This window comes from Balaenoptera musculus, chromosome 7 (assembly GCF_009873245.2).
Source record: "Balaenoptera musculus isolate JJ_BM4_2016_0621 chromosome 7, mBalMus1.pri.v3, whole genome shotgun sequence".
NCBI lineage: Eukaryota > Metazoa > Chordata > Mammalia > Artiodactyla > Balaenopteridae > Balaenoptera > Balaenoptera musculus.
Genome location: NC_045791.1, coordinates 83,335,401 through 83,358,700, shown reverse-complemented (window position 1 = coordinate 83,358,700; position 23,300 = coordinate 83,335,401). Strand labels below are relative to the sequence as shown.

General features: G+C 38.4%; 2 protein-coding genes and 2 non-coding genes across 6 annotated transcripts in view; 1 reads left to right on the top strand and 3 right to left on the bottom strand.

Annotated features, from left to right (window-relative positions):
* Positions 1–1,407: 1,407 nt before the first annotated feature.
* Positions 1,408–5,397, bottom strand: EEF1B2 (eukaryotic translation elongation factor 1 beta 2). The gene is made up of 6 exons (XM_036858864.1): positions 4,948–5,397; positions 4,355–4,477; positions 2,605–2,731; positions 2,261–2,327; positions 1,717–1,842; positions 1,408–1,606 (listed from the first exon to the last, which is right to left on the bottom strand). The coding sequence occupies exons 1-6, from the start codon at positions 5,025–5,027 to the stop codon at positions 1,452–1,454; spliced, it is 678 nt and encodes a 225-aa protein (XP_036714759.1). The 5' UTR covers positions 5,028–5,397; the 3' UTR covers positions 1,408–1,451.
* On the bottom strand, positions 1,973–2,105 carry LOC118898593. The gene has a single exon (XR_005020740.1). It is a non-coding gene; the product is annotated as a small nucleolar RNA SNORA41 (small nucleolar RNA).
* On the bottom strand, positions 2,410–2,488 carry LOC118898591. Its single transcript, XR_005020738.1, has one exon. It is a non-coding gene; the product is annotated as a small nucleolar RNA SNORD51 (small nucleolar RNA).
* A 78-nt stretch (positions 5,398–5,475) lies between the features above and the next one.
* Positions 5,476–23,300, top strand: part of NDUFS1 (NADH:ubiquinone oxidoreductase core subunit S1) — a 34,283-nt gene continuing 16,458 nt past the window's right edge. Inside the window, exons 1-13 of one of the 3 annotated variants that reach the window (XM_036857467.1) lie at positions 5,476–5,691; positions 9,204–9,268; positions 9,795–9,886; positions 11,938–12,045; positions 12,747–12,823; positions 13,472–13,553; positions 13,634–13,764; positions 14,219–14,404; positions 16,781–16,915; positions 17,594–17,708; positions 18,973–19,118; positions 19,460–19,588; positions 23,125–23,254. In XM_036857467.1, coding sequence (XP_036713362.1) covers positions 9,208–9,268; positions 9,795–9,886; positions 11,938–12,045; positions 12,747–12,823; positions 13,472–13,553; positions 13,634–13,764; positions 14,219–14,404; positions 16,781–16,915; positions 17,594–17,708; positions 18,973–19,118; positions 19,460–19,588; positions 23,125–23,254 — 1,392 coding nt within the window. In that variant the 5' untranslated portion in view covers positions 5,476–5,691; positions 9,204–9,207. Of the gene's footprint in view, positions 5,692–6,061; positions 6,082–9,203; positions 9,269–9,794; positions 9,887–11,937; positions 12,046–12,746; positions 12,824–13,471; positions 13,554–13,633; positions 13,765–14,218; positions 14,405–16,780; positions 16,916–17,593; positions 17,709–18,972; positions 19,119–19,459; positions 19,589–23,124; positions 23,255–23,300 lie in introns of those variants that run through there. The other 2 variants (XM_036857469.1, XM_036857468.1) reach the window with 2 other exon arrangements.

The window sequence follows — 23,300 nt, the reverse complement described above, 5'->3', positions numbered from 1 at the left end:
CCCTCAACAGTACAGGAAGCATCCCTTAAATTTACAACATCTGCCTCGACAAACTCTGGGACTCCTCCCCTACCCTGGGTTAGGTGTCCTTTAGTAAATCGCACATGCCAACTCATAACTTAACATTAATTTTAGGTAGGATTTCTAAATGTGATTTTTTTTTTTTTAGTCACAAGTAACCCCTAACTTGAAGACGCTAGGTCACAACAAATTACTTTGTCAGCCATTGTAAGTCACTGGTTACTAACTATAAATTAGTCCTGGCATTTAATTCCTTTATCTCCAAATGTTTCATGACCTGGCAAATGACATTATTTGCTATGTGTATTGACCTGAGCACTTTCCTGTTTTTGACTCATTTCTCATGATTCTTTAAGGTACTCCCAACATTCTCATCGAGGAAAGCTAGCTCAGATATTAAGTAACTTTGTAATCACTTGCAAAGGGCAAGGTCTTGAACCAATATATATGGGACTAATTATCTAAAATCAAAACTCTTGGGAGTTTCCTGGTGGTCCAGTGGTTAGGACTGGGTGCTTTCACTGCTTTGGGCCTGGGTTCGATCCCTGGTCGGGGAACTAAGGTCCCACAAGCCACGTGATGTGGTCAAAAAAAAAAAAAAACCTCTTACTACAAAAATTTCAGTCAAGTTTACCTCCCCAATTTCTTTTAAAAAACAAGGCAAATATAAACACTTGAAATACTGCGGTAAAAGTTGTATCATCGGGGGCTTCCCTGGTGGCGGAGTGGTTAAGAATCCGCCTGCCAATGCAAGGGACGCGGGTTGGAGCCCTGGTCCAGGAAGATCCCACATGCCGCGGAGCAACTAAGCCCGTGCGCCACAACTACTGAGCCTGTGCTCTACAGCCCGCAAGCCACAGCTACTGAGCCCGTGAGCCACAACTACTGAAGCCTGCATGCTTAGAGCCTGTGCTCCGCAACGAGAAGCCACTGCAACGAGAAACCCGCGCACCGCAACGAAGAGTAGCCCCCGCTCAACGGAACCAAAGCAAGCCTGCATGCAGCAACAAAGACCCAACGCAGCCAATAAATAAATTAATAAATTAATTAAAAAAAAAAGTTGGTCTTGTAAAAATAAAATACAGTGTGTGTGTGTGTGAAAAAAAAAAAAAAAAAAGTTGTATCATCACACACTGAGGACATCACTAATGGGTAAAGAAGTTGTACTGAGTCCACTTCTGTTAATTTGTTTATAAAGTCTACATCTATGCATAGTCACAGTATTTATAACAGGTAGTTCCCTCCTTTTTTGGGCTAAACGTCGAACGACAATGCGGACCCAAATTTATATTATTTATGAATTATCTATCCATTAAATTTCTTCCTTCAAAATGGAAGGAATATAAATAAATACCATCCTCTTATTTAGAAGTCAAGAGCCAAGGGTGTCTTTCAAGCTTTTATTTAAGAGCACAGATCCACGATGGATTTTAGATCTTGTTGAACGCAGCCACGTCCATAGACTGCACATACTCGTCAAAAGCAGTGATCTGCTCCTCCAGCATATCTGTTCCAACTTTATCGTCTTCAACTACACACTGTATTTGAAGTTTTTTAATTCCATACCCCACCGGAACTAGTTTAGCTGAAAAGAGCATCAAGAAAAATCTTAGTTAGAAAAGTCCTGTTGAGTGACAAAGGTTGAAACTATGCAAACTCCAGATGCCAGTGTCAAAAGGCAAAGACTAAACTCACAACAGCCCCAGACTAAGCCGTCTGCTTGAACACTTCTGACGCACTCCTCTAGTTTTGCCATATCTGTCTCATCATCCCAAGGTTTCACGTCTAATAAGATGGAAGACTTGGCAACAAGTGTGGGTTCTAAAAATGAGTACAAGAAACAGCATTATTCAAATAATTATTTTTGCCCTACTTCAAGACACTTAACAAATCTTAATTTGTTTCTAAATGGATCATCTCCTTAGCCACATAAAACTATAGAAAATACACCTTGTGTTTGTCACACATATGCCCACTTTCTATTTCGCTGAGAAAGAGGTGTTTAGTTATGTAACAGTTTCTTTCCCACAGAGGAATGCCACAGCTGCTACCATAAAAACAGCTGCAGACCAGTAGCTGTGGAAGTTTTGAAGCTCCACTTCAACAGAAGGTTTTGAAATACTGACATATTCAAGGAATGGGGAAGAAAGGAAATTACTTTGGGAATCAGTCTTTGAAAAAGATTATTCACATTATTATGAAAACAATTAAGTTAAACACAAATTATAAAATGACCTACTTTTGGCTTTCTTTGACTCATACTGTGCAAGGCGTTCTTCTCTTAGCCTCTTGGCTTCTTCACTTTCCTGTGAAGAAAAAATTTAATATACTTCACAAAGCTGGTTGTTCCTCAGCTTAAGGCTGGTGGGTCCTCAGCTTAAAGCAGACTAGCTTTATCAGAAAAAAGCAAATCCATCATGAGCTCAGCCGAAAGATGGTGATTTGATTTTATTCATCATGTAGCCAGTGAGAATTTTTAAAAGGCAGGTAATAAAGTGAAGCCAGGATTCAAACCCAGGCACTTTGGCTACAGAGCCTGTGCCTAAGCACAACGATACGCACAAATGTCAACTTATGCCATACCTCCTCATCATCAGATCCAAAGAGATCAATGTCATCATCATCTTTACTATCTGTAGCTCCACTTTCTGTGGTGTCTTCCACGTTAGCAGGGCCATACTTGCCCAAAGCTTTCTTCACTCCTGGCAGGCTTGAAAAAAATTTAATCAGCTAGCTACTATTAGGTCGGTATGATGTCCCTTTTCAAACAATACATGAGAACTTGTTTTCATTACAACTTATCAATAGACCCCTTTTGCACCAAGAATTTACCCTTCAACATTCCCAGGTAAATGCTTTTACATGTTTAACTCCTCACCTAACAAACGTCGGTAGCATGTGAAATGCTATATTCAATATGCACAAAGATTTACTTTCAGAATGAGTTTTCCTGTTTGAGATTTCATTAAGTATGCTCAGTTCCATTCTTAGTGAACTGGAGTCCACCTGCCCAAACTTCCATCCTTGTTAGCAGTTTCAGAAAAATGGCAAAGGACTGAAAGAATGAGCCACCCCTCACCCCAGAGGTGGGTCCCCAGGTCAAGGTCAGGCACACTGGCAGGCCAGTGTGGGGAAAAGCTGAATTGCTGTCATTGATGAACTAAAATTCATATTTTGTGGCAAGACAAGAAAAATTTAAACATAAAAATTTCCTTTGCCTGTTTGGGCCACCTCCCTCCTCTAAACTGTGTATTGTGCATCTGCATTAACCAGCCCTCCTGAGGAGATAACATTCCTTCTGAATCTTGGGCCATGATGACCCATGACCCACTACTCGCTTTGTACCTGTAGATCTGGATTGTATTAACTGTCAATAATACATTATTTAATGCGCAACCTTGTCTTAAAAACTTATATGCGAAGTGAGAGAGTGGCATGAACATATATACACTACCAAATGTAAAACAGATAGCTAGTGGGAAGCAGCTCGCATAGCACAGGGAGATCAGCTCGGTGCTTTGTGACCACCTAGAGAGGTGGGAAAGGGAGGGTGGAAGGGAGGGAGATGCAAGAGGGAAGAGATATGGGGATATATGTATATGTATAGCTGATTCACTTTGTTATAAAGCAGAAACTAACACACCACTGTAAAGCAATTATACTCCAATAAAGATGTTAAAAAAAACAAAACACAACACAAAAACCCAAAACAAAACAAAAACTTATATGGACGGAGACTTTCCTGGTGGCGCAGTGGTTAAGAATCTGCCTGTAAATGCAGGGGACACGGGTTCGAGCCCTGGTTTGGGAAGATCCCACATGCCGCGGAGCAACTAAGTCCATGTGCCACAACTACTGAAGCCACATGGGCCACAACTACTGAGCCCGTGAGCCACAACTACTGAAGCCCGCGCACCTAGAGACTGTGCTCCGCAACAAGAGAAGCCACCGCAATGAGAAGCCAGCGCACCGCAACAAAGACCCCAACACAGCCACAAATAAATAAATTAAAAAAAAAAAAACACTTATATGCACAGAACAGTTTTCAAAGGTTTCTTAGGGGCTTTTCACAGGTTATAATCCTCAGTGTGGCTTGAATAAAATTTTCTGTTTCTTAGATTGACTAATTTTTTCTTCGAAATTGTCATGTTCTACCTGTTACATGAAAAAACAGAAGATTTCAGCCTCTTGGCCTTCTAAAGTCACAGAGAAATTTAGCTTACAATATCCCCACAAAACTAAAGTAGCCTGAACCCTAACTTGTCACGTGAAAACCCTGAGTTTAAGCTTAGAAAGCATTTTATTCTTCAGATAAACACAAAGATACTTTTACCTGGCCTTTTCCTTTTCGTAAGATTTGATGTGATTATACCAACGTAGGGCATGACACAAGTCGGCAGGTGGTGGGCCGGAGACTGCTTCAAATACTGCCACATCTGCTTGTGACGGCACATACCTGCCAATGATGCAAAACTAATTACACACGCCTTTAAAAGAAAAACCACAAACACCAGCCAACGAACGACAAACGCTACGACCGTCAAATTAATTAGTGGCAATTCGCCCTCTTGTTACCGGGCTACCTAAGCAGCTTTAGTTTTCTGTAAAAAATAAGTTCCTTAGGATCAGGGATCATTTATTTGGTTCTCCGAGCTATCCTGAGACACAACTGCCACTCAGACCTCAGAAATTGCAATCGCTAACGTGGACCTACAGGTTTACATTTGTTAATTAAGCAAAGACGCGGAAACACCTGGTGGAGTCAAGTAAGCCGAAACAAAGCACATTTTTAACCCTTCTCCCCTCGCAGTCCCCTCCCGCCGGAGAGCCCTGGGGTCGGGCTTCCTTTCCTCCAGCCGCAGCCGAGGCCGCGCCACGTGGCACCACTGCTCCCGGCCCTGCCCCGACCCCGGCCCGTCAGCTCACCCTTCGATGTAGCTCTTGTCCGCCAAGTAGTCGTTGAGCACCTGGAGGCCGGCGGGGCTTTTCAGGTCTCCAAAACCCATGGCGACGGCTGACAGGGAACTGGGCGGCAGCGGAGGAAAAGAGGAGCGCAGACGGTCGCTGCCGAGCGCTAAGAGGGAAAAAGGCCCGCAACGAGGCCGGAAATGCCTTATATAGACACGGAGGCGTTTCTCTCCGATGCCCCCAGCAGCAGGTTAAAGGTTAAAAGTAAAGTACGTTAAGATTTCTCAACGTAAAAATCCAGGGCTCTTAATTAATGGCCCACAAATTATCTGCCGAGCTTTCTTTGTGTTTGCAAATCAATTAATAAAATGGGCATTGCTTAAATTACTACCTCCAAGGTTTGCGAAGACTACCGGAACCGCCCCTTGAAGCGCCGGAAATGACGGAAGACGCTCGGCCTCGGGCGCCAGGTTACTTCCGGCGGAACTGAGGTCCGAGCCCGCCCCCTTATCCCGCCCCCGCTTCCTCCCGGCTGCTACGCCCTCCGCCCCGCCTTCTGTCAAGCTGACGGAAGTTGCCGAGCTCAATCTAAACGAGCAATTGTCGAACTGGGGTTTCTAGTCCCTCCCGGCTTTCCGTTCTTCCAGGCCCGGCTGACTGAGATACTCGAGGCCGCCATATTGAATAAGAAACCTGGCCTCTGAAGGGGTCGGCGGGGTGTAGACAATTCTGCAGGGCAGCCTCGGCGGCTCCAGGGAGAAGGTGAGGTTGTGTTTGGGTGAGAAGGCTGAGGTGACTTGGTCCCCAGAGTTTGTTTATTGACGAGACTGTTTTCTTTGGCCCAACCGACTCCTTCTCCTCTTGTCCTTGAGTGGGCGCCGCCTCCCACCCCGCCTCCTCGGGAACCCCCGAGAGCTGGCAGGTGAGGACTGTTAGCCAGCGTCTCTGGTCTGACGGAGCAGAGAGGAGGAGGAAATCAGGCCCTGGGGAGCGCTGGCCCGAGTGCAGCCTTGTGGGTGACCTTCCCTCTGCAGGGGAATGCGGGACAGTCCCCTTCCTGGAGAGGAGGCCGTTTTGTTTCCCGGGAGAGGACCTCTGTCAAGGACTTAGGCCTAAAGACTGAGCCTTTTCCCCCCAGTTACTATATACCTGGTATAGTGCATCTTTGTTTGGCTGCTGTTGCCTTAGCAACTGTCCATGCCTCTGTTTTTTTGTTTTTTGGTTTTGTCCATAGATTGCGTTGGCTAATACTTCTTATCCTTTTCACTGGTGGGGAAACTGAAGAAAAAAGACGTTTAAAAAGTTGGCCCAAGGTCGCACTGCAGATAACAAAGCTACGTTGTTTAAAAGTTTTGGGAATCTAATGCATGTACATGTACTGTAAAAACGTGGATCAGACACTGCTCTGCTCAAACACGAATTGAGGGTATAGAAAATGTAACGTGAACTGTTTCTGATGAATAAATATCAAGTTGGTTTTTTGCGGAACGTCCTTTTTTTCCACTGAATTGTGTGTGCATCTTTAAGCAGGGTGTTGTAAGGCTGCCAGAGCACCTGCACTCTTTAATACCAGGAAAGTGGAAGTGATGGCCAGAGAGTAGAGATAGAATTCATTTAACAAATAGTTGTTGAATGCCTATTATAAGCTAGAAGTGAGTCCACAAGGAAGAATTAAATGAGTGATGTGACTGGGGAGTAGTTAGGATATGTTAGTTAGGCTGGTCAAGGAAAATCTCCCTGAGAAATGCCTTTTAAGCCAAAATTTGAAGGATGAGGAGGGGCCAGAAAGATCTGAGGGAAGAGCATTTCCATCTGAAGTCACAGCCCCTGGGAAGATGGGAGAGGCTGTGGGAGCAGTGTGGAAGCCAGGAGACCTGTTAGGGGGCTACTGTAACAATCCAAGCAAGAGATGATGGTGGCTTGAAATAGGACAGTACCTTGGAGGGAGAGAAGTGGATGGATGTGGGATATCTGGTGGAGAATGTGGAGTAGTATTGTCCCTGCACCAAAAAGTGTCCAGTCTAGTTTTAGAAATGATTATTCATTAGCATTTTCCCATCTTAGGGATGATTATTTCTGTTCTTACATGGTAGCCAAATTAGTGTAAAGTGCTTATCAAAGTTTTGCAAATCTGTATTTCTTATGTTGCGGCGATGCAGTCTTCCACTTGATGCTGGGTTTTCAACAGACAGCCTAGTCCTGGTGGATTTCCTAGCTAAAGTGGGCACCACTTTCATATTATATTGGAGACAAACGTAATATTAAAGTTTTTACATTGTTGTGTGAAATATTGTTGATTTTGATCTGTCTTTAGCAAATTCAGTTTTACCTTTATGTGAATAGATTTTAATAGGACAGATGCTACTCATTCTGGAACTTGGTGGTAAGACTACAGTTGACCCTTGAGCAATGAGAGGATTAAGGGTTCCAACCCTTTGTGCAGTCGAAAATCTGTATATAACTTATAGTTGGCCTTCTATATCCATGGTTCTGCATCTGAGGATTCAACCAATCTCACATCTTGTAGTACTGTAGTATTTACTATTGAAAAAAATTCACCTGTAAGTGGACCTGTGCAGTTGAAACCCATATTGTTTAAGGGTCAACTCTGTTTGATGGTTCATTTTCTTAGGGGCACTGTGCTAGGTCTTCAGAAAAGGGAAATGACCAAAGTGCACCATTCCTTGTCAGGGAGCTTACAGACTAGAGATACTGAAATTGATTACTAGCTTTCAGTTTAGTAGGTCGAATAATAAAGATATATATATATATATATATATATATATATATATATACATACACATACATACACAGTGTGTGCTGGTAGTAAAGAGAAGGAGCGCAAAGGAAGAGCCCTTTAAAACTGATTTTCAGTGGCCAGTCCCATCTAAATTGAATTCAGATATAACTGACATTTATTGAGCTCCTACTAGTAACACATAGCCTAAGAGGTATTGTTTTCTTTTATAGATAAACAGAAACTGTGATTTACCAAAAAGTCACTCACTAGTAGGTGACAGATGTCTGCAGATTCAGTATCACAAATTCTGAATTAATGAATTGTTTGAGTTATTGACATCTGAATTAATGAAATTTCTGTGAAACTTATGCTTAAAACTTATGTATATATACTGTTTTCTAATATAAACTTTGAAATTCTTTATGTGATACATTCTGATCACATAATTTGTTGTATTTTTAAGAGTTCCAAATGAAAAATTAGATGCTTAGCCCATATAATCAAGTGAGTAGACAGAAAGTTCAGTGCTTCGCCGATATGATCAAGTGGATGGACAAAAAACTCTAAAAGATCAGATAACTTTTCTCTCTGTTTGCTTATGTATACCTTTAATTGGTGTTAATTTATATAATCCACTTCCATTTATTTCAGTAATTCAGCAAATCCTTTAGAGAGGGCTTCTCAACTGCAGATCTGTTGACACTTTAGATAATTCTTTACTATGGGAGATTGTCCTGAGCCTTGTAGGATCTTTAGTAGCACGCTGACCTCAACCCACTAGATGCCAATAGCTTTCCCCTAGTCGTGACAACAGACAGTTTGTCCAGACATTGCTAAATGTTCCCTGGGAAGCAAAATTATCTCTTATAGAGAACCACTGTTGTAGAGCTTACTGTGTGGCACCCTTGGTGGTAGGTACTGAGGATAGAAAGATAAAGAAGTTCATAATACAGTGGGGGTAGAACAGGCACATAAACAGATAATTGCAAATCTGTAAGATAAATGTACTCCTGGACACAGAAAATAGCACTCCAGAGTTTTTAAAGGCTTGGGCTTGTGAGCCAGCTCAGAATATCTCAGAAGCGTTTAGTAGATAACTGCTCAGAACGTAGAATGTTAGAATGCATTTTAGCAGGAAATGAAGGCAGAAAGGTAGGCTTTATTTTACATGGCAATTAATGATAAACTCACTGTTAATTCTTGAAATTTATTTTATTATATAGTAGTATATTAAGTTTGATCATTTGTTTATAATTAAAAACAACAAAACTGCCCTTTATATAGAATTAGAAGATTCAACTTTATATGCTAGCTGCTCCTTCTTAGCTTCTTGATGATGTACAAGTCAGTTAATCTATCTGAGATGGAGTATTCTCATCTCTAGAATTTCAGGAAAAATATCAGGACTTGTGAAATGTTCAATGAAATAATGTATATATATGAAGTGCTTTAAAACCATAAAATATTACCAAAAAGTTTGGGATTGGCATTGTTTTTCCTATGATAATATAACTCTTCTTTGTTTTATTCTTAGCAATATGTTAAGGATACCTGTAAGAAGGGCCTTAGTGAGCCTTTCTAAGTCTCCTAAAGGATGTGGTGAGTGTCTTTTTTTTGAATTTGCGTTTGTGGGTACTAGACTTGCTGTCTTTGTAAATTCATAGGTTTATGGAATGTTTCTTGAAAGACCCATAATATATATTAAATAAAAATGGAAACAGTGACCCAAGTTGAATAGAATGATTTTCAAAATACAACTTTAAACATTTTATAGAAATTATCGTGGAATAGAAAGTAGTAGGAATTGCCCATCAGTGCCAAAATGGAAAAAGCAGTCATTCTGCTTTTGAGAAGTGGTCTTCCCTAGGAACATATTTTCAGTGGTATTAAAAGTTACAACTTAAACTGCTGTTAAAGGTAGACAGCCATATTCTGTTTGGTATTCAGGACTGGAAAAGCTTTCCTCTAAGTCAATAATTTAGAAGTTTGCATCTAGAGAAATAGAAGGGAATAGTATAAAATGAGGAAAAAATTTAGATGTGGAGGTTAATTAATCCATTATCCTTTGCTGTAATAACTTGAATTCTGTTAATTTCATTTTCACCTTAATATTTTTGATGGTCAGTTCGAGCAACTGCCACAGCAGCAAGCAACTTGATTGAAGTATTTGTTGATGGTCAGTCTGTCATGGTGGAACCAGGAACTACCATCCTCCAAGTAGGCATTCATTTTAATTCTTTATTTTTGTGTATGTTCTGATTTAAAAAAACAAAAATAATTTATTTTCTTTATACTGTTCATTTACTTCTAAAATTTTCAAGATTCCTTGACAAATGCTCATTAAAGAACTATATATAGATAGTAAAATTATATGAAAATAAGTTTGATTTGAAATCTTGGCATTTCAGAGTGAGTGAGCTATCATTTATCAGTTTCTGACTTTCTAAGTGAACTGTGGCAGTTCTTTTGTTTCACTTCTGCCTTCAAATAAATTCCCATTTAGAAGTTTTAAGTTACCTAAAATAAATTATTAGTTAATATAGGTAAGTTTGGGGAAAAGGTAACCTTTGTTGTGAGCCTGCTTGATGCATTTCACTTTTATGTAACCTTTCTATTTTTAATAATATTTCTAGGAATGTGTCCTACAAAGCAGATAAATGGAGGGTATTAGGTTCTCGAATTTATGCCCTAAATATTTAATTTCTCCAAATTCCTCCAGAACTAACAGAGTTGGTCATGGAGAAGTGGTGCTTCATTCCATCATAAACTATTGCAGAGCTAAATGCTCTTTATTCATTTTAACAGTAATTTCTAGACTGTCAGGCATACACATGTAAACAAAAATATATAACAAAATTATGTTCAATGTACAGTGGAGAGTATTTTGGCATGTATAGGAGGTGGTAGAAAGAGATGTCAGGAATATCTCAGGTGATCTCTGAGAAGATTTTAAAGGATGAGTAGGTGTTTATATGTGGACAAGGAAGCTTCAGGTAGTTTGGTATTGATGGAACATAAGGTATGTGTAGAAGAGGAGATAACAGGAAATCAGATTCTGGTAGAGAAGGTCTGGTCATTAAAGACAATCTATGCAATGTTGAAGAGCTTATAGTTTGGACCATCAAGAATATTCGTGGCTACTAAGCAGTATGACAGTGACTGTAGAGGATGGTGGTTTGGAGAATAATAAGACTGGAATGAGACACGGAAAGAGTATATCTTGCATTAGTGGAGCAGGAAGTGAAAAGGCCTAAAATAGTGGCAATGGAATGAAAACAAGAGGGTCTATTCAAGGGAGAGTGAGATGTAGGTAGACAGGCCTTCAGGAATGATGAAGAGCAGAGGAGTTTTTGTGATTGCTGCCTTTGTTAGCTTATTTGGGGATGTATAGTAGGGGACAGAAATAGATTGAATTTTAACTGTCTATAGAGTGTACACATGTGAATGCCTACTTACATCTGAAGAAGTGGAGGACTATCAGGGCTGCAGACCATCAGGGCTGCAGATGAAGTTTTGAATGTAATCATATGTAAATGAGCTAGTGTGAAGGCTGGGGCAGTTGACCCACTGCATCTAGCACACAGGAAGACTCCATACATTTTTGCTAAGTAGTTAAAATATTGAAAATCGATGAGATTGCTTTAGAGTGAGGGCTAAGGATGGAAGAACTAATTCTAGAGGAAATTTGAGTACATTTGTAGGCTCAGAGAAGGAGCAGGGATAATTGGTAGAGGGAACTAATATCCTTCACTAAGCAAATGGGAACTGGGAAGGGAGTGAGAGTCCTGGGTGGGGTATTTGGAGCCAAAGATAGAACCAGATTGTAGTCAGCTGGGTGGTGTAAAATGGAGTCTAATCTAAAGGAGGAAGGCTAGTCAATGAGGAAGTCCAGGTATGAAGCCACTGGGACAGAGTTTGAAGGAGGAGTCTTTGTAGACAATGGTTCAGAGTAGAAACGGGGAGTCAAGCCTTTAGCACAGTCTGAATATGCTTCTTTATCCAGTTTCTTCCACATAAGGTATAGGCACGGTGAGGATCTTTAAAGAGGTAGCTTCAGAGCAGACAGGGGTTGGAATCAAGAGCAAAGAAAAGGAGGAAAATCTCTTTGAGGATCAAGTTACAGGTATTTGTAGGTAAGAGTAATAAGATAGGTAGGGGATGGCCTCATGTTTTTTTGATTGTTTTTTGTTTGTTTTTACTGTGTTTTAGACAAGACAAGGATGAGGTCAGGTTATTCTAGTGCAAACATTTTTTACTTTGTCTTCTAGGCTTGTGAGAAGGTTGGCATGCAGATCCCTCGATTCTGTTATCATGAAAGGTTGTCTGTTGCTGGAAACTGCAGGATGTGCCTTGTTGAAATTGAGAAAGCTCCTAAGGTACTTGATACCTAAAATTCCACACCATGCTGTAGAAGGTAGAAAACTTTAAATCTTGCAGCAGACTTTATTTAGAATCAATATTGTTGTAGTGGAGAATCTGGTCCTGTTTACTTCTATCTATAAATTTATTTTTTGTGTGATTGATTCTCTTCATTTCAAAACTGGAAACACATTGAAGAAAGTGCTTTATATAAATGCAAGTGGCATATAATGGTAACATTTAGAAATTAAATGGGTCTTTTTAGAGCAGTCACTATTTGCAAATGGCTGTGTGACACACAGCTAGGATGTGGAGCTGCCAAGCAGCACATTAGAAGTGCTTATGCTGTGCCATTTTCACTAGAGAAAAGGATTGCAGTGAAGAGGTTCACTTTCAGTTTAATTTCGTTTTGGCTTGTGCAATTTTAATTCAGCACTGCCTGCTAATCAAAACACAGTTATCTGATGTTCTGTTTCAGAGCCTCTTAAAAAAATCTCATTAATTATTAGAATAAAATTAAGAAGATGTCTAGTTTCTAAGAGAAATGTATCGTGCCAGATTATCATATTATAAATATGAAAACTGAAAAACTCAGTCTTCAGAAATACTCTGTTCTTTCCTTGTTTTCATATGTATAATTTAATATTTTTATATATTGGGTTAACTTATAATTACCAATAAATACAAATACTTAGAGATTTTTGCATTGAAATTCCAGGTTGTAGCTGCTTGTGCGATGCCAGTAATGAAAGGTTGGAACATCCTGACAAACTCAGAGAAAACTAAGAAAGCCAGGTACTTTATTGTTAACTCGGCATAGTGACTTTTATTAGAGCAGAAAATTGCACATTTCAGTATGTAGACCTTCCCATAGATGAGAAATTCAGTATCAAACTCTGAAGAAGTTGGCGTGCTTGGCTTCTAGGAGCAGTTGGAAGTGAGTGCACATAGAGGAGGTGAAGTCAGGTGTTTATGGTTTTGAGCCTACAGCAGAATCAGCATTAAAATCCCTTGTTTATAACCTTGCTCATCTTGTGGTAACAGTAAGTTTGGGGCTGTTGAACTGAGATTATTGCAGTGATATTGTACTGTACTGTACTGGCACTGATTGTGTTTGTTTTTGCTTTGCATTAATGTTTTTTTGAATTAATGCCAGTGTTTTCTGAAGACCATTCAGCAACTTTTGGTATTTCTGTATTGTTAAAACTCAATTTTCTAGGTTCTCTAATGATATTTTATTCTGGACTCCTATAAACATTTTTTAGATTATGTATTTAATACTACTCTTATAATAGTTACATTGGCGTTTTTGATAGTAAATGTAAAACCCATGTTAACTATATGAGAGTATTCATCTGTGACAGTTATTTAAATAGCCTATATGTAAACCATTTTGAATGTCAGCAATTTATGTAATTTTATATATTACAATTTTCTTTACAGGGAAGGTGTGATGGAGTTCTTACTAGCAAATCACCCACTGGATTGTCCTATTTGTGACCAGGGAGGTGAATGTGATCTGCAGGTATGTAGTCTAATTCCTTAAATCTTTTTGTTTTAATTTTGTTAGCAAAATTTGGTTAACTCTTTCATAATCTACTTAAGGATCAGTCCATGATGTTTGGAAGTGATAGGAGCCGGTTTTTAGAGGGGAAACGTGCTGTGGAGGACAAGAACATTGGGCCATTGGTAAAAACCATTATGACTAGATGTATACAGTGTACTCGGTGCATCAGGTAATATTTTTCTCCTTCTCTCTTCTGCAATATCATTTGTATACTTATTTAATATTCACAAAATTTGGTGGAATAACACCACTGGAACGGATATCAACTTATTTTTGGTGAAAGAAGAGGGATGTTGTATTCATTGTTTTTTATATAAGCCAGTAAAATGAATAAGTTTTCACTTTTAGTTAATATCAACTTCACTTGGATTTAAAAATCAAAATCTACAAGCATTAACTTTGTGATAACTTGCTGAGCTGTGCACATGATTTGTGCAATTTTCTGTACGTGTGTTACACCTCAAATTAAATGGAAACATTTATTGTTTTTATTCAGGGACTACATTTTCCATTGAAAATCTATCTTTTTAGTGTTTTGAAAATCATTACCTTTGTGATAATGAATAGGAAAGGAGGTAAGTTTGCTGCATTTGACCATTTGATGGTACATTTTTATCTTGCAGGTTTGCAAGTGAGATTGCAGGAGTAGATGATCTGGGAACAACAGGTAGAGGAAATGATATGCAAGTTGGCACATACATTGAAAAGATGTTCATGTCTGAACTTTCTGGGAATATCATTGACATCTGCCCTGTAGGTGCCCTGACCTCTAAGCCCTATGCCTTTACTGCTCGGCCTTGGGAAACAAGGTATTCATCATGGTATTTTTTGTCCTTTAATTCAGTACTATTCAAAAAAATTTAAGATTCATTTTCTTCATGAGTTCTAACTGTTCTGGTCCAAGTTTTTATTTATTTGCTTTAAGTAAAACCCTTTTAATAGAAGATAAGTTGTTAAATTGAAGGATAGGATGAACCTGTGCAAATTGTAGTTTTCTTGGAAATTAATTCCAAAGTACTTAATCACAAAATTATTTTATTCACTTGTTCTTCCAAAGAATAAGATTGTCTTGATTTTTAAAAATTTATAGTTTCCTCTCATTGTACATTAAATTTTCAACCATGTACACATAGTATACTTTATTTAATTAGTTCTTATTAGACATTTAGTTTATTTCTATTTCTTTATAATTACAAATCTATTTTTTAAAATCTATCTATCTATTTATTTATTTATTTTTGGCTGTGTTGGGTCTTCGTTGCTGTGCATGGGCTTTCTCTAGTTGCTGCGAGCGGGGTCTACTCTTCATTGCGGTGCACAAACTTCTCATTGCGGTGGCTTTTTCTTGTTGCAGAGCATGGGCTCTAGGCGTGCGGGCTTCGGTAGTTGTGGCACGCAGGCTCAGTAGTTGTGGTGCATGGGCTTAGTTGCTCCATGGCATGTGGGATCTTCCTGGACCAGGGCTTGAACCAGTGTCCCTTGCATTGGCAGGTGGATTCTTAACCACTGCACCACCAGGGAAGTCCTACAAATCTAAAATAAACATATTTATAACTTTTCTTATATATCTCTGATTCTTCTGATTAAATTAAGAAATGAAATAGATCGTTGCAATAAATTTGAATACTTTTAAGGTTCTGAAAATATATCATCAAATTGCCTTCTAATTTTAAACTCTTACCAGAGTATATGGGAGTATCTTAAAATTCCAGGCTTTAAACCATGTATTTGTGTATACAAAAGGTTTAGGGAGTTGGGGGCAGGGAGGAGACAGTACATAATTGAAATGTTTAAGTAGAGAATGTTTTCTCCTCTCCATAATACATACAAATGCTACACTTAATGTTGTGTCACAGGTCTTTGAGACACTATTCATTTTTCTTAAAACTTTTTTTTTCTTTATTCTTCAGATTGGATGAATTCTGTTGATCTACTGTCAAGTTCATTCATTCATTCTTTTGTCATCTCAAATCTGCTGTTCAACCCCTATAGTGATTTGTTTTATTGCAGTTACACTTTCCAACTCCAGAATTTCTATTTCGTTCTTTTTTGTAACTTCTGTATCCTTACTGGGAATCCTTGTTGATTCAATGTTTCATACTTCCCTTTAATCTTTAAACATAATTTTCCTTATTTCTTTGAACATATTTTAATATTCTTGTTTTTATTTTTAAGCAAGGCTTCTTAGGAGTTGCTCCTGTGTCTGCATAGCTTAGTAGTCAGATAGTGACTGTGCTTAAATTCTTTGAGCCAATAAAGCTTTCATCCTCTGCCATTGGATCTGTGTGTGGATAGAAGAGCATATTCAGAGTTAAGGCTGTTTTCAAGTCTACCCAGCTTGTACTTTACAGCAGGTCTTTTGGGTCTCTGTGTTGTCCAAGAGAGTATGAATAGCCTGGGTGCTCTCTGGTCTCAGCTGCACGTATGTGCAGCCTCCACCAGCAATGCTTGCCCTGACTGTGACTACAGCCTCAGGCTAGTACTCTTGACTTTCCTCGGCTCAGTGACCTCCAAGATACCACTTCCACAGACAACTTTTGCCATTTCTCCAAAACGAGTGAGCCTTGTCTGTGGAAAGAAAGAAGCTCCTGTCTTCATAGCTTGCCCCATCTTGGCAGAACCTCCAGTTCAAGGTGGTAGGAAAGGGGATAAGAATGGTCCCAAGCCAGAACACCACTGATTTCCACTGTTCTTACTTGAAGTTCAGGAGTTTTTCCCACACATGAAAGCATCTCATGATATTGTGTGCTTTTGTTAGCTCTCCAAAGAGCTGAATTGGTTGCTTTTGTCAGTTTTTGTCTAGCTTTATTTTTGTTTTTGGGGGGAGGATTTGTGAAGCTCCTTAATCAGCCATACCCCAAAATCTTGTCCCTCTTATTATTTATTTTGATACTCTAATTGTCCACATTTAGCTATTTGCAGCCGTTCCAGTTGGTTTCTGTTTTAGATAACAGTTTTAAAGGCTTCATTTTTGCATTATGGTCTGTTCAAATATAAGGGTATATTTTTATTTATTTATTTATTTATTTATTTAATTTTTTAAATCACAGTTCCTCTGAGTTCCATTAGTTTTAGAAATTCAGAAAGGAAATTTGTAAAATTTTTTGTTTTTGGTAAACCCGGTAACAGAAACTTTTTCCTTATTTTCAAAATCAACTAGTAAATATATGTGTTTATTTTCTTAGAAAGACAGAATCCATTGATGTAATGGATGCAGTTGGAAGTAATATTGTGGTCAGCACAAGAACCGGAGAGGTAATGAGGATTTTGCCAAGGATGCATGAGGACATCAATGAAGAGTGGATCTCTGATAAAACCAGGCATGTGCTATATTGTTTCCTTTAACTTTTGGACTTGATTTAAAGGAAATTTTATAATAATTTTGATTTTAAGGAACAGTCTTTTATATTTGCAAATTAATGTGTATAGACTATTGAAATCTGGACTGTTTATATAGAGAATTGGACAAAACTGACTTTAGTAGTCCTAGGTATATCACTGGCTTTCATATTAACTGGCTTTCTTATTGAGAAATATGTTTTTTCCTCCCAGATAGAGAAATTGAAGTAAATTAAGATACTTAATCTATTTCACTTTGCCTCTGTTTCATTGGAGAATAGAAGCTAAATATAAGTTAGATTTGTACAATATAATTTTGATGAAATATCTAAAGATACTCAAGTTTTATAAATGGTTTGGCTTTTTCAGCTACCAGATTTTTTGTGTATTGTAATTTTAAGATTATTCAGGTAGCTGAAAATAAATTATAAGAACTCAAACATTTTAGGTGGTATTTTAGTTTTAGATGATGTTTGTAGAATATTTATTAGTTCATCTCCAAAGAAACCTGGAATAATTATTTTATCCAAGTGTTTACTATTCTATTTGACCTTTAACCAGTACTGTATTTTAATAACATTTCTTTTAGATTTTAAACTTGAAAATTATAGTTGCCTTTTTAGCAAGATTCCACAAATAGTATAATTTCTGTTATCTAGATTCGCCTATGATGGGCTAAAACGTCAAAGACTTACTGAGCCGATGGTCAGAAATGAAAAGGGGCTTTTAACATACACCACCTGGGAGGACGCACTCTCGCGTGTAGCTGGAATGGTAAAAAATTGAAGTATAGAATAACTATATTTGTGATTTCCAAGGCACATCTTTCTAATGAAGAGGGGATATGTTTCTCTTCACTTCTTTCATCTTGCCAAGATTATCTTCCATTTAACAAACATTTATTGAGAAAAAAAGAAAACATTTATTGAGAATTATACAACATGTCATGCTAGATGTAGGGATATAAAGACCACTAGCACATAGTTCTTAACCTCCCACAGTCTTTTAGGAAAAGATGCATAATTAGGCAATTATCATATGCTACTTTGAGTAGTTGTGCAGAAAATGATATATGAGAGAGCACATTGGAGGGATGCCTAACCAGGTATCGTGTCACATAGGTAAGGTGACTCCTTAGGCAAAGTCTAAGCATGAAGACAAGCTTGCCAGAGCAAAAACAGGGGGAATGGCCTTCTGGTCAGAGAAGAGCAACATACCTAAAGGGCTTGAAGGAATGACAGATCCTTCAGATGAAGTTGTATTTAAATATAATTCCACAGTCTTCATTTCCCAGACCTCATTTTGAGACCCTTTGTTCCTAGTTTAAAAACAAACAGGGGGGCTTCCCTGGTGGCGCAGTGGTTGAGAATCTGCCTGCCAATGCAGGGGACACGGGTTTGAGCCCTGGTCTGGGAGGATCCCACATGCCGCGGAGCAACTAAGCCCGTGAGCCACAATTGCTGAGCCTGCACGTCTGGAGCCTGTGCTCCACAACAAGAGAGGCCACGATAGTGAGAGGCCCGCACACCGCGATGAAGAGTGGCCCCCACTTGCCGCAACTGGAGAAAGCCCTCTCACAGAAATGAAGTCCCAACACAGCCATAGATAAATAGATAAATAATAAATAAATAATAAATAAATAAATAAAACAATAAAAAATAATAAACAAACAAACAAACAGGAACTTCCCTGGCTGTCCAGTGGTTAAGACTCCACACCTCCACTGCAGGGAGCACAGGTTCGATCCCTGGTCAGGGAATCAGATCCCACGTGCCACACAGCGCAGCCATAAATAAATAAGTACATGCATACATACATACATACATCTTTATTCCAGGCTGATGTCATTAACCTTGGCCCCACATACGCTTCTGCTTCTCACTTTCAAATTAATAATTAGTGTGAGAACTTTTTAGTTAGAAGTTTGTTCCTTTTATTGTACTTGAAAATGACATTATTGTTTTGTTTTCTGAACATTTCATTGTGATCTTTTGCTGAATGAAGGTTTCTTGGTGATAGCCTTTTCATCCATTTTTAGTTGCAGAGTTTTCAAGGCAACGATGTGGCAGCAATTGCAGGTGGCTTGGTGGATGCTGAAGCCCTAGTAGCACTCAAAGATTTACTTAATAGAGTGGACTCTGACACCCTATGCACTGAAGAGGTCTTCCCCACCACAGGAGCTGGGTGAGAAGTTTGAAGCTAGAATCTAGGCTTTCTTTTTTTTTTTCTGGTTACAGGTTTTGTTTAAACCAACACATCTATGGCATCAATGACTTTTATGTGACAGCTTGGATACTCCAACATACCTACCAGCTTATTATCACATACAGACCAAAGTCAAACCAGGAGCTATTAGAGAATCCAGTTATTAATAAGTATCTGAACCTTTGATGTAATTTAAGAATGCTTCATAGATTTTTTTTGTCTGGGAGTGCCATGGGTTTGATGACAGGAGAGTATTTCATGGATTGTCAGTGTGTATTAGTTTTAAAGTAAAACTTGCATTTTATATTTCGTGTTTCTAGCACAGATCTACGTTCCAATTATCTTCTTAATACTACAATTGCCGGTGTGGAAGAGACAGATGTTGTCCTCCTGGTTGGTACAAATCCACGTTTTGAGGCACCACTATTTAATGCTAGAATTCGAAAGAGGTTAGTAATAATATTCAGGGTTTTAAAAACATTTATATGATAATTTGTTTTATCTATGAAAAAATGACTATTTTAGCTGATTCCTAATAGTGTTAGTGGGAGTGAGACTCCAAAAGATAATTGGAGGGCAATTTCTAACAGGTCCGTTCCCTGCTTCTCCCACTGCTGATCTTTTTATTTTATCTTTTTAGTTTGAAATAATTCAAGATACTTGAAATGTTCTTTGTATACCCATTTTTGTGTAATGTTCACCCAATTAGTCAATGTTCATGTTTTATTTTTTTTTTTATTCTCTCTCCATGTATGTATTTGTGTGAATATAATCATCTGAAAGTAGGTTGTAGACATGATGCCCTTTTTATCCCACACTGAATACTTCTGTGTGGATTTCCTAAGAACGAGGGATATTCTCCATTTAAGAATTTGATTCTTTATTTAATCAAGACTTTACTATTGATACAGTATTATTATCTAATCTATAGTTTGTGTTCAGACTTCACTGATTCTTCCATAATTTCTTTTATAATTTTTTTTTTTCCTGCCCAGGATCTAGTCTGGAGTTACACATTGCAGTTAGTGTCATGACTCTTCAGTCTCCTTTTTTGACATTTTTTTTGGAGAGTACAGGCCAGTTATTTTGTAGAATGACTCTCCATCTTTTTATATCTTAGAGACTTAATAGATCGACCATATAATTGATTGTCTAAACTGGGACACTGTTGAGAGTAGAAAGGGGAGTTGTTAATTACTCCAGGATGACAGGTTAAAACCACCACTGTCTCTGACAAACCAGAGTATATGGTCACCACATTTATAACTATTTTTGGAGGAGCTGGATCCATACTTCCTTGTCATAGAGAATAAATATGAATGATGTAGTTTGTTTTTTATGAAATTTATTTAAATAGCCTTAACGGATAATTAGGAGGTAACTGACTCTGCTGTGTAAATATGACAAAATAAAAACTACAGATCATTTATTCTAAAATTAAAGTCTGTTTATAGCTAGCTTAGAGTTAGCATTCTAACACAGCAAATTAATTCATTGAATTTCCTTGGTGTGTACGGGCTTACCTCATTTTGTTGCACTTTGCTGTACTGTACTTGCAGATATGGTATGTTTTGCAAATTTAAAATTTATGGCAGCCTTCATTCAAGTAAGTCTTTTGGTGCCATTTTCCAACAGCATTTGCTCACTTTGTGTCTCTGTGTCATATTTTGATAATTTTCACAATATTTCAAACTTTTTCATTATTATTACATTTTATCATGGTGACCTGTGATCAGTGATCTTTGATGTTAGTATTGTAATTGTTTTGGGACACCACAAACCATACCCATATAATAAGGTGAACATAATAAATGTTGGTGTGTTTTAGTAACCTACAATGGCTTCCAGGTGTCAAAGTGAAAGAAAGAGTTGCACATCTTTTACTTTAAATCAAAAGCTAGAAATGATTAAACTTACTGAAGAGGGCATGTTGAAAGCCGAGACAGGCCAAAAGATAGACCTCTTGTGCCAGTTAGCCAAGTTGTGAATGCAAAGGAAAAGTTCTTGAGGGAAATTAAAAGTGCTACTCCAATGAGCACATGAATGATAAGAAAGCAAAATAGCCTTATTGCTGATAATGGATAAAGTTTGAGTGGTCTGGATAGAAGATCAAACCAGCCATGACATTCCCTTAAGCCAAAGCCTAATCCAGAGCAAGGCCCTAACTCTCTTCAATTCTGAAGGCTGAAAGAGGCGAGGAAGCTGCAGAAGAAGAGTTGAAGCTAGCAGAGGTTGTTTCATGAGATTTATGGAAAGAAGCTATCTCCATAACATAAAAGTGCAAGGTGAAGTAGCAAGTGCTGATGTAGAAGCTGCAGCAAGTTATCCAGGAGATCTAGCTACGATAATTAATGACGGTGGCTACACTAACCCACAGATATTTCAGTGTAGACGAAACAGCCTTATATTGGAAAAAGATGCCATTGCTGGAGAAGGACTTTCATAGCTAGAGAAGAAAAGTCAGTGCTTGGCTTCAGAGCTTCAAAGGACAGACTCTATTAGGGGCTAATGCACCTGGTGACTTGAAGTTGAAGCCAGTGCTCAACTTATACCAGTCCAAAAATCCTAGGGCTCTTAAGAATTTTGCTAAATCTATTCTGCCTGTACTCAGTAAATGGAACAGCAAAGCCTGGATAACAGCACATCTGTTTGCAACATGGTTTACTGAATATTTTAAGCCCATTGTTGAGACCTACTGCTCAGAAAGAAAGATTCCTTTCAAAATATTACTGCTAATTGATAATTGCACCTGATCACCCAAAAGCTCTGATGGAGATATACAATGAGATTAATGTTGTTTTGTGCCTGCTAACGCAGCGTCCATTCTGCAGCTCATGGATCAAGGAGGAAGATTTTTGGGTCTTATTGAGAAATACATTCATAAGGCTGTAGTTGCCATAGCTAGTGATTCTACTGATGGAAAGTAAATTGAAAACCTGGACAGGATTCACCATTCTAGATGCCATTAAGAACATTCTTGAGTCATGGGAAGAGGTCAAGATATCAGTGTTAAAAAGGAGTTTGGAAGAAGTTGATTCCAGACCTCCTGGATGACTTTGAGGGGCTCAGGACTTCAGCTGAGGAAGTAACTGCAGATGTGGTGGAAATAGAGTACTAGAATTAGAAGTAGAGTCTGAGGATGTGACTGCATTGCTGCAATCTCGTGATAAAACTTTAATGGATGAAGAGTTGCTTCTTATGGATGAGCAAAAAAAGTTGTTTCTTGATATAAGATCTATTCCTGGTGAATTCTGTGAAGAAATTGTTGAAATGACAACAGTGGATTTAGAATATTACATAAATTTAAGTTGATAAAGCAGCAGCCAGATTTGAGAGGACTGACTCCCAATTGTGAAAGGATTTCTACTGTGGGTAAAATGCCATCAAACAGCGCTACAGAGAAATTGTTCATGAAAGGAAGAGATCATCGATGCAGCACACTTCATTACTGCCTTATTCTAAGAAACTGCCACAGCCAGCCCAGCCTTCAGCATCCACCACCCTGATCAAAGTCAGCAGCCATCAGCAGGAGGCAAGATTCTCCACCAGCAAAAAGATTTCCATTCACTCAAGGTTCATATGATGTTTAGCATGTTTTTAGCAATAAAGTATTTTTTAATTAAGGTGTGTATATTGTTTTTCTGACATAATGATTTTGTACACTTAATAGACTGCAGTGTAGTGTAAATATAACTTTTATATGCACCAGGAAACCAAAAGATTTGTGTAACTTGCTTTAGTGTGATACTCGCTTTATTTTGTGGTCTGGGACCGAACCCACAGTATCTCCAAGGTATGCCTGTATTTTTACAACACTTTGTTTTTGAAAGGTACACAATAATATCTGTTAAAGGTAAATGTTCTAGGAGGGCTTTAGTGCTTTTAACTTTTTCTAATTTAAATAGATGTAGCACATAGCATCGAAGAGACCAGTAACTGCTAACTTAGTGATTTAGCTCTAAAAACTCTGTTGTTTTTATTTCAGCTGGCTTCATAATGACTTAAAAGTGGCCCTTATAGGCAGCCCTGTTGATCTCACTTACAGCTACGACCATCTGGGAGATTCTCCCAAAATTCTTCAGGACATTGCTTCGGGCAGCCATCCTTTCAGCCAGGTGCTCTTGAGTTATATGTATCTACTCTTGTTGATTTTTAAGTATT